We start from the raw sequence: 15,020 nt of genomic DNA, 5'->3' as shown, positions 1-15,020 counted from the left end.
TTATATGCAGGTACTGCTGTATACCTGTGTATATACTGCTGTATTTAAATGCAGGTACTGCTGTATACCTGTGTATATACTGCTGTATTTATATGCAGGTACTGCTGTATACCTGTGTATATACTGCTGTATTTAGAGGCAGGTACTGCTGTATCCCTTTGTATATACTGCTGTATTTATATGCAGGTACTGCTGTATGCCTGTGTATATATTACTGTATTTATATGCATGCACTGATTTATACCTGTGTATATACTGCTGTATTTATATGCAGGTAGGTACTGCTGTATACCTGTGTATATACTGCTGTATTTAGAGGCAGGTACTGCTGTATACCTGTGTATATACTACTGTATTTATATTCAGGTACTGCTGTATACCTGTGTATATACTGCGGTGTTTAAATGCAGGTACTGCTGTATACCTGTGTATATACTGCTGTATTTATATGCAGGTACTGCTGTATACCTGTGTATATACTGCTGTATTTAAATGCAGGTACTGCTGTATACCTATGTATATACTACTGTATTTATATACAGGTACTGCAGTATACCTGTGTATATACTGCTGTATTTATATGCAGGTACTGCTGTATGCCTGTTTATATATTACTGTATTTATATGCAGGCACTGATTTATACCTGTGTATATACTGCTGTATTTATATGCAGGTAGGTACTGCTGTATACCTGTGTATATACTGCTGTATTTAGAGGCAGGTACTGCTGTATACCTCTGTATATACTGCTGTATATAGATGCAGGTATTGCTGTATTTATATGCAGGTACTGCTGTATCCCTGTGTATATACTGCTGTATTTAAATGCAGGTACTGCTGTATGCCTGTGTATATACTGCTGTATTTATACGCAGGCACTGCTGTATCCCTGTGTATATACTGCTGTATTTATATGCAGGTACTGCTGTATACCTGTGTATATACTGCTGTATTTATATGCCGGTACTGCTGTATACCTGTGTATATACTGCTGTACATATATGTAGGTACTGCTGTATCCCTGTGTATATACTGCTGTATTTATATGCAGGTACTGCTGTGTTCCTGTGTATATACTGCTGTACATATATGCAGGCACTGCTGTATCCCTGTGTATATACTGCTGTATTCATATGCAGGTACTGCTGTATACCTGTGTATATACTGCTGTATTTAAATGCAGGTACTGCTGTATTCCTGTGTATATACTGCTGTACATATATGTAGGTACTGCTGTATCCCTGTGTATATACTGCTGTATTTAAATGCAGGTACTGCTGTATTACTGTGTATATACTGCTGTACATATATGCAGGCACTGCTGTATCCCTGTGTATATACTGCTGTATTTATATGCAGGTACTGTTGTATACTTGTGTATATACTGCTGTATTTATATGCAGGTACTGCTGTATACCTGTGTATATACTGCTGTATTTATATGCAGGGATTGCTGTATGCCTGTGTATATACTGCTGTACATATATGTAGGTACTGCTGTATCCCTGTGTATATACTGCTGTATTTATATGCAGGTACTGCTGTATGCCTGTGTATATACTACTGTATTTATATGCAGGCACTGATTTATACCTGTGTATATACTGCTGTATTTATATGCAGGTAGGTACTGCTGTATACCTGTGTATATACTGCTGTATTTAAATGCAGGTACTGCTGTATACCTGTGTATATACTACTGTATTTATATGCAGGTACTGCTGTATACCTGTGTATATACTGCTGTATTTAAATGCAGGTACTGCTGTATACCTGTGTATATACTGCTGTATTTATATGCAGGTACTGCTGTATACCTGTGTATATACTGCTGTACATATATGTAGGTACTGCTGTATTTATATGCAGGTACTCCTGTATGCCTGTGTATATACTGCTGTATTTATATGCAGGTAGGTACTGCTGTATACCTGTGTATATACTGCTGTATTTAGAGGCAGGTACTGCTGTATACCTGTGTATATACTACTGTATTTATATCCAGGTACTGCTGTATACCTGTGTATATACTGCGGTGTTTAAATGCAGGTACTGCTGTATACCTGTGTATATACTGCTGTATTTATATGCAGGTACTGCTGTATACCTGTGTATATACTGCTGTATTTATATGCAGGTACCGCTGTATACCTGTGTATATACTGCTGTATTTATATGCAGGTACTGCTGTATACCTGTGTATATACTGCTGTATTTAAATGCAGGTACTTCTGTATACCTGTGTATACAGGGAGTGCAGAATTATTAGGCAAGTTGTATTTTTGAGGATTAATTTTATTATTGAACAACAACCATGTTCTCAATGAACCCAAAAAACTCATTAATATCAAAGCTGAATAGTTTTGGAAGTAGTTTTTAGTTTGTTTTTAGTTATAGCTATTTTAGGGGGGGATATCTGTGTGTGCAGGTGACTATTACTGTGCATAATTATTAAGCAACTTAACAAAAAACAAATATATAGCCATTTAAATTATTTAATTTTACCAGTGAAACCAATATAACATCTCAACATTCACAAATATACATTTCTGACATTCAAAAACAAAACAAAAACAAATCAGTGACCAATATAGCCACCTTTCTTTGCAAGGACACTGAAAAGCCTGCCATCCATGGATTCTGTCAGTGTTTTGATCTGTTCACCATCAACATTGCGTGCAGCAGCAACCACAGCCTCCCAGACACTGTTCAGAGAGGTGTACTGTTTTCCCTCCTTGTAAATCTCACATTTGATGATGGACCACAGGTTCTCAATGGGGTTCAGATCAGGTGAACAAGGAGGCCATGTCATTAGATTTTCTTCTTTTATACCCTTTTTTGCCAGCCACGCTGTGGAGTACTTGGACGCGTGTGATGGAGCATTGTCCTGCATGAAAATCATGTTTTTCTTGAAGGATGCAGACTTCTTCCTGTACCACTGCTTGAAGAAGGTGTCTTCCAGAAACTGGCAGTAGGACTGGGAGTTGAGCTTGACTCCATCCTCAACCCGAAAAGGCCCCACAAGCTCATCTTTGATGATACCAGCCCAAACCAGTACTCCACCTCCACCTTGCTGGCGTCTGAGTCGGACTGGAGCTCTCTGCCCTTTATCAATCCAGCCATGGCCCATCCATCTGGCCCATCAAGACTCACTCTCATTTTATCAGTCCATAAAACCTTAGAAAAATCAGTCTTGAGATATTTCTTGGCCCAGTCTTGACGTTTCAGCTTGTGTGTCTTGTTCAGTGGTGGTCGTCTTTCAGCCTTTCTTACCTTGGCCATGTCTCTGAGTATTGCACACCTTGTGCTTTTGGGCACTCTAGTGATGTTGCAGCTCTGAAATATGGCCAAACTGGTGGCAAGTGGCATCTTGGCAGCTGCACGCATGACTTTTCTCAGTTCATGGGCAGTTATTTTGCGCCTTGGTTTTTCCACACGCTTCTTGCGACCCTGTTGACTATTTTGAATGAAACGCTTGATTGTTCGATGATCATGCTTCAGAAGCTTTGCAATTTTAAGAGTGCTGCATCCCTCTGCAAGATATCTCACTATTTTTGACTTTTCTGAGCCTGTCAAGTCCTTCTTTTGACCCATTTTGCCAAAGGAAAGGAAGTTGCCTAATAATTATGCACACCTGATATAGGTTGTTGATGTCATTAGACCACACCCCTTCTCATTACAGAGATGCACATCACCTAATATGCTTAATTGGTAGTAGGCTTTCAAGCCTATACAGCTTGGAGTAAGACAACATGCATAAAGAGGATGATGTGGTCAAAATACTCATTTGCCTAATAATTCTGCACTCCCTGTATACTGCTGTATTTAAATGCAGGTACTGCTATATACCTGTGTATATACTGCTGAATTTATATGCAGGTACTGCTTTATACCTGTGTATATACTGCTGTATTTATATGCAGGTACTGCTGTGTACCTGTGTATATACTGCTGTATTTATATGCAGGTACTGCTGTATTCCTGTGTATATACTGCTGTATTTATATGCAGGTACTGCTGTATCCCTGTGTATATACTGCTGTATTTAGATGTAGGTACTGCTGTATACCTGTGAATATACTGCTGTATTTATATGCAGGTACTGCTGTATACCTGTGTATATACAGCTGTATTTATATGCAGGTACTGCTGTATCCCTGTGTATATACTGCTGTATTTAAATGCAGGTACTGCTGTATACCTGTGAATATACTGCTGTATTTATATGCAGGTACTGCTGTATACCTGTGTATATACTGCTGTATTTAAATGCAGGTACTGCTGTATACCTGTGTAAATACTGCTGTATTTAAATGCAGGTACTGCTATATACCTGTGTATATACTGCTGAATTTATATGCAGGTACTGCTTTATACCTGTGTATATACTGCTGTATTTATATGCAGGTACTGCTGTATACCTGTGTATATACTGCTGTATTTATATGCAGGTACTGCTGTATTCCTGTGTATATACTGCTGTATTTATATGCAGGTACTGCTGTATCCCTGTGTATATACTGCTGTATTTAGATGCAGGTACTGCTGTATACCTGTGAATATACTGCTGTATTTATATGCAGGTTCTTCTGTATACCTGTGTATATACAGCTGTATTTATATGCAGGTACTACTTTATACCTGTGTATATACTGCTGTATTTAAATGCAGGTACTGCTGTATACCTGTGTATATACAGCTGTATTTATATGCAGGTACTGCTGTATCCCTGTGTATATACTGCTGTATTTAAATGCAGGTACTGCTGTATACCTGTGAATATACTGCTGTATTTATATGCAGGTACTGCTGTATACCTGTGTATATACTGCTGTATTTAAATGCAGGTACTGCTGTATACCTGTGTAAATACTGCTGTATTTAAATGCAGGTACTGCTATATACCTGTGTATATACTGCTGAATTTATATGCAGGTACTGCTTTATACCTGTGTATATACTGCTGTATTTATATGCAGGTACTGCTGTATACCTGTGTATATACTGCTGTATTTATATGCAGGTACTGCTGTATTCCTGTGTATATACTGCTGTATTTATATGCAGGTACTGCTGTATCCCTGTGTATATACTGCTGTATTTAGATGCAGGTACTGCTGTATACCTGTGAATATACTGCTCTATTTATATGCAGGTTCTTCTGTATACCTGTGTATATACAGCTGTATTTATATGCAGGTACTACTTTATACCTGTGTATATACTGCTGTATTTAAATGCAGGTACTGCTGTATACCTGTGTATATACTACTGTATTTATATTCAGGTACTGTTGTATACCTGTGTATATACTGCGGTGTTTAAATGCAGGTACAGCTGTATACCTGTGTATATACTGCTGTATTTATATGCAGGTACTGCTGTATACCTGTTTATATACTGCTGTATTTATATGCAGGTACCGCTGTATACCTGTGTATATACTGCTGTATTTATATGCAGGTACTGCTGTATACCTGTGTATATACTGCTGTATTTAAATGCAGGTACTGCTGTATACCTGTGTATATACTGCTGTATTTAAATGCAGGTACTGCTATATACCTGTGTATATACTGCTGAATTTATATGCAGGTACTGCTTTATACCTGTGTATATACTGCTGTATTTATATGCAGGTACTGCTGTATTCCGGTGTATATACTGCTGTATTTATATGCAGGTACTGCTGTATACCTGTGTATATACTGCTGTATTGATATGCAGGTAGGTACTGCTGTATACCTGTGTATATAATGCTGTATTTAAATGCAGGTACTGCTGTATACCTGTGTATGTACTACTGTATTTATATACAGGTACTGCTGTATACCTGTGTATATACTGCTGTATTTATATGCAGGTACTGCTGTATTCCTGTTTATATATTACTGTATTTATATGCAGGCACTGATTTATACTTGTGTATATACTGCTGTATTTAAATGCAGGTACTGCTGTATACCTGTGTATATACTGCTGTATTTATATGCAGGTACTGCTTTATATCTGTGTATATACTGCTGTATTTATATGCAGGTACTGCTGTATACCTGTGTATATACTGCTGTATTTAAATGCAGGTACTGCTGTATACCTGTGTATATACTGCTGTATTTAAATGCAGGTACTGCTGTATACCTGTGTATATACTGTTGTATTTATATGCAGGTACTGCTGTATACTTGTGTATATACTGCTGTACATATATGTAGGTACTGCTGTATCCCTGTGTATATACTGCTGTATTTATATGCAGGTACTGCTGTATGCCTGTGTATATACTACTGTATTTATATGCAGGCACTGATTTATACCTGTGTATATACTTCTGTATTTAAATGCAGGTACTGCTGTATCCCTGTGTATATACTGCTGTATTTATATGCAGCTACTGTTGTATTCATGTGAATATACTGCTGTTTTTATATGCAGGTACTGCTGTATACCTGTGTATATACTGCTGTATTTAAATGCAGGTACTGCTGTATACCTGTGTATATACTTCTGTATTTAAATGCAGGTACTGCTGTATACCTGTGTGTATACTGCTGTATTTATATGCAGGCACTGCTGTATCCCTGTGTATATACTGCTGTTTTTATATGCAGGTACTGCTGTATACCTGTGTATATACTGCTGTATTTATATGCAGGTACTGCTGTATACCTGTGTATATACTGCTGTATTTATATGCAGGTACTGCTGTATTTCTGTGTATATACTGCTGTATTTATATGCAGGTACTGCTGTATCCCTGTGTATGTACTGCTGTATTTATATGCCGGTACTGCTGTATACCTGTGTATATACTGCTGTATTTATATGCAGGTACTGCTGTATACCTGTGTATATACTGCTGTATTTATATGCAGGTACTGCTGTATACCTGTTTATATACAGCTGTATTTATATGCAGGTACTACTGTATACCTGTGTATATACTGCTGTGTTTAAATGCAGGTACTGCTGTATACCTGTGTATATACTACTGTATTTACACCTCGTGTACTGTTAAAGGAGGTTTAAGCTACTTGGATGACATTGATTCCCCTGTCGTTGTCAACCCTTGGAAGTTTGTAAATGTTATCATTTCGATGATGTTCCCTTCTATGAGGAAATGTTCTAGACATGCTTTGGATATTTCAACGGGAATAGGAGAAGCTAGGGATACTTTTTCCCTATCTCCTGCCTTTTAAAAGGACTTTCCTGTTGCTGTCTCCATTAAAATGCACAATGCTTTGAATAGAAGGGAGCTCTCCTATTATGGCTCAGAGAACTTCGATCCCTATAGAGGATAAATGCTCCTTTACAGATCCATGGGTAAGAAGCTGGTGGTTAATTGTTCATTTAGAGCAATACCTTGTCTTATTAGACTTGCTGTGCTAGCCCGACGGGCATTGTGGCTGGAATTTTGGTCAGCTGTGAAGCCTACCTGTGGCTTAGGGGTACAGCCTAGGCTTTATAGTTCTGTTGTTGCAGGTTCTATATTTTATGTGTTCTCCATATTCACGCTTCTGGCGTTTCCTCTCAAGGATGAGACCTTGATTGGACTTGGTCTGGCAGACCTATCCAGGTGAAATAAGGTTTTTCTTCCACTTGTCAAGAGAGTGAGACTAAAGAAAAAATCTCCTTTTCCTCTTTCTGGAGGGTCAGTCATTTTTTTTGGAATCCAACCAAACTTAGTCTAATCTAAGTTTTCCTCCCGGGGCAGATTTATCCTTCTATCTGCATTCCAGGTATAATGAGAGGCATTCCTTGAACTGGGTTCAGGACGTTCCTCTCTCGGAGTGATGGTTCCAGTCCCAGCTTGGGAACGGGATCTAGGTATTTACCTCAAGTTTCTCAGGGTCTGACCTTCAAAGTAGTATCCATTCTACTTTGGTTCAAGAGGGCCTGTTCAAAACGAACATAGACCTGAAGGATGTATATTTATTTGTCCCTTGATTCAGGATTTTCTCAAGTTTCTGAGTTTCTTCATCCTAGAAAGACTTGGAGTATTACTAAAGTACCTTCATTGACAATAGATGGTTCAGATGTCACTTTTCCTTCAAGCAAACTCTCTTTTAAGAGATCTTGCCCAATCTACTGTCCATGGATGGGAAATGAATCTGGAGAAGAGTTCCTTTGTTCCATCTACAAGAGTGATTTTTCTGGGACCTTATTAAATTCTCTATCTAGGAGAAGATTTCTAACAGAGGTCAGATAATCATGGATTTATTCCTTTTCCTCTCTCTGTAGTCTACTGTCCGGCCAGCAGCAAGCTCTAGTAGTCCCGTAGATAGCTTAGTCATGTCGCAACCAGAGGGTTGGGAGTTTGCATCTAGCTGCAGTGGATTTCCTTCACTTTTCATTGATTCAATGTATAGAAGGTATTGGTCTGATGGTTACTATGGACATCATTCCTTTTGTTTTTTTCTATAAAATAGAGAATGTTCTATCAGTCGACAAGTGAGTCTCTCCTGTGGCATTTTTTTCAGGAACATCTGTCTCAGAGCGTGTGCTTTTGAAGACATTCCTGGGTGATGTGTCCACAGATGCCAACCCTGCTGGGCTGGGAAGCAGCTTGGGACCCGTTGAGGCACAGAAGTATCTGCTCTCCTCTTTAACATCTTGGAGTCGAGAACGATTTACAATGCTCTGATAGCTTGGCCTCAGTTGTCCTTAGTTTGGTTCCAGTCGGACATGATCACCTAAATCACTTACATCAGCCACCAGGGAGGAACTTGGAGTTCCTTAGCCATTGAGGTGGTGTCTTAGATAGTTCATTGGGCTGAAGCTCTCAATTGCTGTCTATCTGCCATCCACATTCCAGGAGTGGTTAACTGGGAAGCGGATTTCCTGAGCAGCCAGACTGTTCATCCCGGGGAGTGGGAACTCCATCTGGAGGTGTTCTCTAGCTTAAAGGGACAGTCTACAATAGAATTTGTATTGTTTTAAAAGATGCATAATCCCTTTCTTACCCATTCCCCAGTTTGGCACAACCAACACTGTTATATTAATATACTTTTTACCTCTGTAATTACCTTGTACCTAAGAACCTTCTGACAGCCCCCTGATCACATGACTGTGACTGTTTATTATCTATTGACTTGCATTTAGCATTGTGTTGTGCTAAATCTTAAATAACCCCCTGTGCCTGAACACAGTGTTATCTATATGGCCCACGTGAACTATCAAGTCTTTTGTTGTGAAAAGCAATTTAAAAAGCATGTGATTAGAGACTGCCTTCAAGGGCTTAGAAATTAGCATATGAGCCTACCTAGGTTTAGTTTCAACTAAGAATACCAAGAGAAAAATGCAAATTTGATGATAAAAGTAAATTAGAAAGTTGATTAAAATTACATGCCTGCTAAACCTGTTAGCGCTCTACAAATACCTAATAATAATAATAATAATGCCCTATCTGAATAATGAAAGTTTAATTTTGACTAGACTGTCCCTTTAATCTTCAAATAGGGGGTGCCGGATTTGGATCTGATGGCGTCTCAGCTGAATGTCAAGCTTCTGATAGATGCTCTGGTGGTTCTTTGGGATTTCAGACTGGCATACTTGTTTTCTTCGCTTTGCTCTCCTTCCACGAGTCATTGCTCATATCAAGCAGGAGAGATCGTCAGTGATTCTAATAGCCCCTGCGTGGCCTCAAGGGATCTGGTATGCAGACCTAGTGGAGATGTCGTCTCCCCCACCTTGGAATCTGCCTCTGAGGATGGACCTTCTGATTCAGGGTCCCTTCCTTCATCCGAATCTCTTTTTCCTGAAGCTGGCTGCTTGGAGATTAAGCGCTTATTTCTGTATGAGTGTGGTTTTTCTGAGTTGGTCATTGAGACCATGATTCAGGTTCACAAACCTGTTACTAGAAGGATTTACCATAGGATATGGTGTAACTTTCTTTATTGGTATGAATCCAAGGGCTACTCTTGGAGTAGGGTCAGGATTCCTAGGATTTTGTCTTTTCTCCAGGAAGGTTTGGAGAAGGGTTTGTCAGTCTGTACCCTGAAGGGTCAGATTTCTGCATTATCTATTTTGCTACATAAACGTCTGGCGGCTGTACCAGATGTGCATTTTTTTGTCAGCCCTTGGCAGAATCAGGCCTGTGTTTAAGTCTGTTGCTCCTTTTTGGAGTCTTTACCTTGTTCTTAAAGTTTAGCAGCAGGCTCCGTTTGAGTCTTTGCATTCCATAGATATTAAGTTGTTATCTTGGAAGGTTTTGTTTCTTATTACTATATCTTCTGCTCGGAGTCTCGGAACTCTCAGCTTTGCAGTGTGTTTCACCTTATCTTACCTTTTATGTCAATAAGGCAGTTCTTCATACTGAGTTAGGTTTCCTTCCTAAGTTGGTTTGGATAGAAATATTAATCAGGACCTAATCCTTCTTCTCATAACAAACGTTGGTTGCACAACTTGGATGTTGTGTGTGCTCTTAAATTCTATCTACAGGCGACTAAGGATTTTCGCCAGTCTTCTGCCCTGTTTATTTGTTTCTCTGGAAACTTAAAGATCAGAAAGCTAATGCTGTTTCTCTTTCTCTTGCAAGGTGTATCCAGTCCACGGATTCATCCATTACTTGTGGGATATTCTCCTTCCCTACAGGAAGTGGCAAAGAGAGCACACAGCAGAGCTGTCCATATAGCTCCCCCTCTAGCTCCACCCCCCAGTCATTCTCTTTGCCGGCTCTAAGCACTAGGGTCTCTCTATGGGAGGGTAAAGTGAATGTGGAGATTGAACGCTTAATTCTATCAAAGCGTGGTTTCTCTGAGTCAGTTATAGATACTCTGATTCAGGCTAGTAAGCCTGTCCCCAGGAAAATCTATCATAAGATATGGCGAAAATATCTTTGTTGGTGTGAATCCAGGGGTCACTCATGGAGTAAGATTAGGATTCCCTGGACATTGTCTTTCCTCCTAGAAGGATTGGAGAAAGGATTGTCAGCTAGTCCCTTAAAAAGACAGATATCTGCTCTGTCTATTCTTTTATACAAGTGTCTGGCAGAGGTTCCAGACGTACAGGTGTCTACTCAGGCTTTAGTGAGAATCTAACCTGTCTATAAGACTGCGGCTCCGCCAAGGAGTCTAAATCTAGTTCTTTCAGTTCTTCATGGGGTTCCGTTTGAACCTTTACATTCCATAGATATTAAGTTGTTATCTTGGAAAATTTTTGTTTTGGTAGCTATCTCTTCTACTCGAAGAGTCTCAGAGTTATTTGCCTTACAGTGTGATTCACCTTCCGCTGGTGTTCCATGCAGATAAGGTAGTTTTTCGTTCCATACCTGGTTTTCTTCATAAGGTTATTTCTAACAAGAATATTAACCAGGAAATTGTTGTTCCTTCTCTGTATCGAAGAAGGAACGTCGCTTAAATAATCCTGATGTGGTTTGTGCTTTAAAGTTCTACTTACAAGCAACTAAGGATTTCAGACAAACATCTTCCTTTTGTGTTGTCTATTCTGGTAAGAGGAGAGGTCAGAAAGCGACTGTTACCTCTCTTTCCTTTTGGCTGAAAAGCATCATCCGTTTGGCCTACGAGACTGCTGGCCAGCAGCTTCCTGAAACAATTACTGCTCATTCTACCAGAGCAGTGGCTTCCACATGATCTTTTAAAAAACAAAGCTTCTGTTGAACAGATTTGTAAGGCAGCGTACTTTTTCCAAATTTTACATATTTGATACTTTTGCTTCCTTGGAGGCTATTTTTGGGAGAAAGGTTTTACAAGCAGTGGTGCCTTCCGTTTAAAGGGTACCTGTCTTGTTCCCTCCCTTCATCCATGTCCTAAAGCTTTGGTATTGGTATCCCACAAGTAATGGATGAATCCGTGGACTGGATACACCTTGCAAGAGAAAACAGAATTTATGCTTACCTGATAAATTACTTTCTCTTGCGGTGTATCCAGTCCACGGCCCGCCCTGGCATTTAAGTCAGGTAAAAAATTTTTTGTTTAAACTACAGTCACCACTGCACCCTATGGTTTCTCCTTTTTCTTCCTAACCTTTGGTCGAATGACTGGGGGGTGGAGCTAGAGGGGGAGCTATATGGACAGCTCTGCTGTGTGCTCTCTTTGCCACTTCCTGTAGGGAAGGAGAATATCCCACAAATAATGGATGAATCCGTGGACTGGATACACCGCAAGAGAAAGTAATTTATCAGGTAGGCATAAATTCTGTTTTTTCTCTGGTTGAGAAGTATTCGTTTGGTTTTTGAGACTGCTGGACAGCAGCCTCCTGAAAGAATTACGGCTCATTCCACGAGAGCTGTTTCCTCTTCTTGGGCTTTCAAAAATGAAATTTCTGTGGGACAATTCTGCAAGACTGCAAATTGGTCTTCTCTGCATAATTTTTCCAAAATTTCTAAATTTGATTCTTTTGCCTTCCAATGACTGGGGTTTGTGGGAAGGGAAGTGATACTTAACAGCTTTGCTGTGGTGCTCTTTGCCTCTTCCTGCTGGTCAGGAGTGATATTACCAACAGTAATTGATGAATCCGTGGACTCACCATATCCGGAAAGAAAGAAATTTATCAGGAAAGAATGAATTTTGTTTTTTTTCTGCTTTATGAATTTTATTCATGAGTAAATGGGAGCATTTTGTAGTGTGGTTCTAGAAGTTGATGCCACATAATTATAGTAAAGCACAATGTTATTATGTTTTCATTATTTTTTTAGATGAATTAATCTATAGAAACAAATTAAAAACCCCAGAATCACCTGATCTGACAATTGGAGATGATCAATTTTTGCAAAAACCTGATAGAGGAGAAAACATAACATCAGCAAGAGTAAACAAAAAACATGCAATTTGGAAAAGCTTATCAACAAAGATGAAGTTCACCAGTGAAAGAGAAGGTCCATTATATAAAAAATGCATACCGTCTGGCAAGGACGAAAGTCAAAAGAATACTCAAGAAAGGAGCTACAAGTGCAATGATTGTGGAGATTATTTCAGTGAGCATTCATTCTTTCTTGTTCACCAAACATCCCATATAGGGCAGAAACTCAACCCTATTATTAAGCGTAGTATAACAAAACATATTATATATGGCTCAAAGCCAGGGACAGAAAGGAGAATCCAGACAGAAGCAAAGTCCTATACATGTAAAGAATGTGGAAAGAGTTTTACTCAGAATGCAAGTCTTATTGTTCACAAGAGAACTCACACAGGGGAAAGACCACACAAATGCAAAGTGTGCGGAAAAAGTTTTATCAGTGGGTCATACCTTGTAATGCACCAGAGGGTCCATACAGGAGAACGGCCATATGTCTGCAATGAATGTGGGAAAAGGTTTATTAGCAGCTCAAATCTTATAATACACAAGAGAGTTCACACCGGAGAGAAGCCATATCTCTGCACAGAATGTGGCAAATGTTTTGGTCACAGCTCACATCTTGTTAGACATCAGAAGGTTCATACTGGAGAGAGACCTTTTACATGTGCTGAATGTGGAAAATCCTTCTCCCGAAGATCACATTTGGTTAGACATCAGACTATTCATACAAGAAGCCCACCAAATAAAGTTGTTTGAAATTTTATTAATGTACTTGAACATTAATATTGTGTTGACTATAAAGAATATTAATGTTTTAGAGATGATATTCAGGTACATATGTTGTCTTTAATGAAGGAGTATGTGCATACTTTTTTTTGGGGGGGGGGTTACACTTTCATTGTAAATCATGGATGTAATATACAAAATTTGACACAAAGTTGGTGAAAAAATTTTTTGCTTAATGCTTTATAGGCAATATAATTATGTTCTACACTTCTACCCGTTAAAAGGACATTGCAGTGCGAAAATGACATGCTCTTGTTAGTTTAAATATGTAATTAAGCACTATTGACTCTGGAAGCCTGCAAGGGGCTGAACACATATTTAAAGTCACACTTAGAAACTGCAAACATTGCAGCTGCTGAACAGAACTCGGCTGCTAATTGTCAAGGTCACACAATTACCTCTCTTGGTCATCTCACCAGTCGTGCCTGCTCAATTTCCCTGTGGCTTCCGAGTGAGCGTTTTAAAGGGACATGAAACCCCAATTTAAACAACTTTCCAAGTTACTTCTATAATCAAATGTGCTTCATTATCTTGTTATCCTTTGCTGAAGGAACATCATTGCACTACTGACAGCTAGCGGAACACATCTAGTTAGCAAATCACAAGAGACAAATGTGTGCAGGTACCAATAAGCAGCTAGCTCCCACTAGTATAGGATATGTGAGTATTCTTTTTCAACAAGGGATACTAAGAGAACCAAGCACATTTAAATATAGAAGTGGAATTAAAAATCTCTTAAAATGACATGCTCTGCCTCATCTTCCACAAGTGGAAAGATAAGGCAATACCTAAATTTATAGAAATAATGAGTTTTATTAAAAAGCAATGTATCATCGAACAGAGAGACACTGATGCCAATTTAGAACCACAAGTGTGGTCTTTTTTTTGGAAAATGGTCAATTTTTATTAAATCCCTCTCTAATGAAGAACAGGGCATTATTACATTTCCATTTAAAAATACAGACTTAGTCCTACTTGGAATATATTGGCAGACTCTATATACTGTGCTCCAGAGGAAGAGAGAGGGGAAAATTATATTATTATTTTATTTTTTTTCTCTCTCTCGAGGTTTGGTATTATAAGAAAACTCAGACAGAGAGTACAATTTTCAGTTTCAATTTAACACAGATGTTTTGACATCATGAACTATTTATATTTAAAATTCTACATGTCTGTTTATAATATTTTCCCTTTCCTTTTTGTCTTCTGTACCCTGTCTCTTTATAAATAAAAAAATTTAAAGAAAAAAAAATACATGCTGTATCTGAATCCTTCAAGATTATTTTTGACTTTCCTATCCCTTTAATTATGTGTAAAGTCTAGTGTGTCTAGCCGGGGGATTTAATACTTTAGCGTTCTAGGGTCAGGAGTGCCAAAATTACACTCAATGTTATCACTACAATCTGACTTTGTAATTGGGAAATTGAATGATGAAGCTTTAATTATAACAATCAAAAAGTCAAGTTTAACTCTTAGC

At 38.6% G+C, this 15,020-nt stretch overlaps 1 protein-coding gene across 1 annotated transcript in view; it reads left to right on the top strand.

The window, feature by feature from the left end:
* LOC128652650 (zinc finger protein 239-like) overlaps positions 1–14,795 on the top strand; it is an 88,783-nt gene extending 73,988 nt beyond the window's left edge. The window contains exon 5 of the mRNA XM_053705584.1: positions 12,657–14,795. Coding sequence (XP_053561559.1) covers positions 12,657–13,513 — 857 coding nt within the window. The 3' untranslated portion in view covers positions 13,514–14,795. The remainder of the gene's footprint in view (positions 1–12,656) is intronic.
* The last annotated feature ends 225 nt before the right edge of the window (positions 14,796–15,020 follow it).

Source organism: Bombina bombina, chromosome 1 (assembly GCF_027579735.1).
Source record: "Bombina bombina isolate aBomBom1 chromosome 1, aBomBom1.pri, whole genome shotgun sequence".
Classification (NCBI taxonomy): Eukaryota; Metazoa; Chordata; class Amphibia; order Anura; family Bombinatoridae; genus Bombina; species Bombina bombina.
The sequence above is the reverse complement of the archived record's forward strand: the minus strand, read 5'-3'. Positions and strand labels throughout refer to the sequence as shown.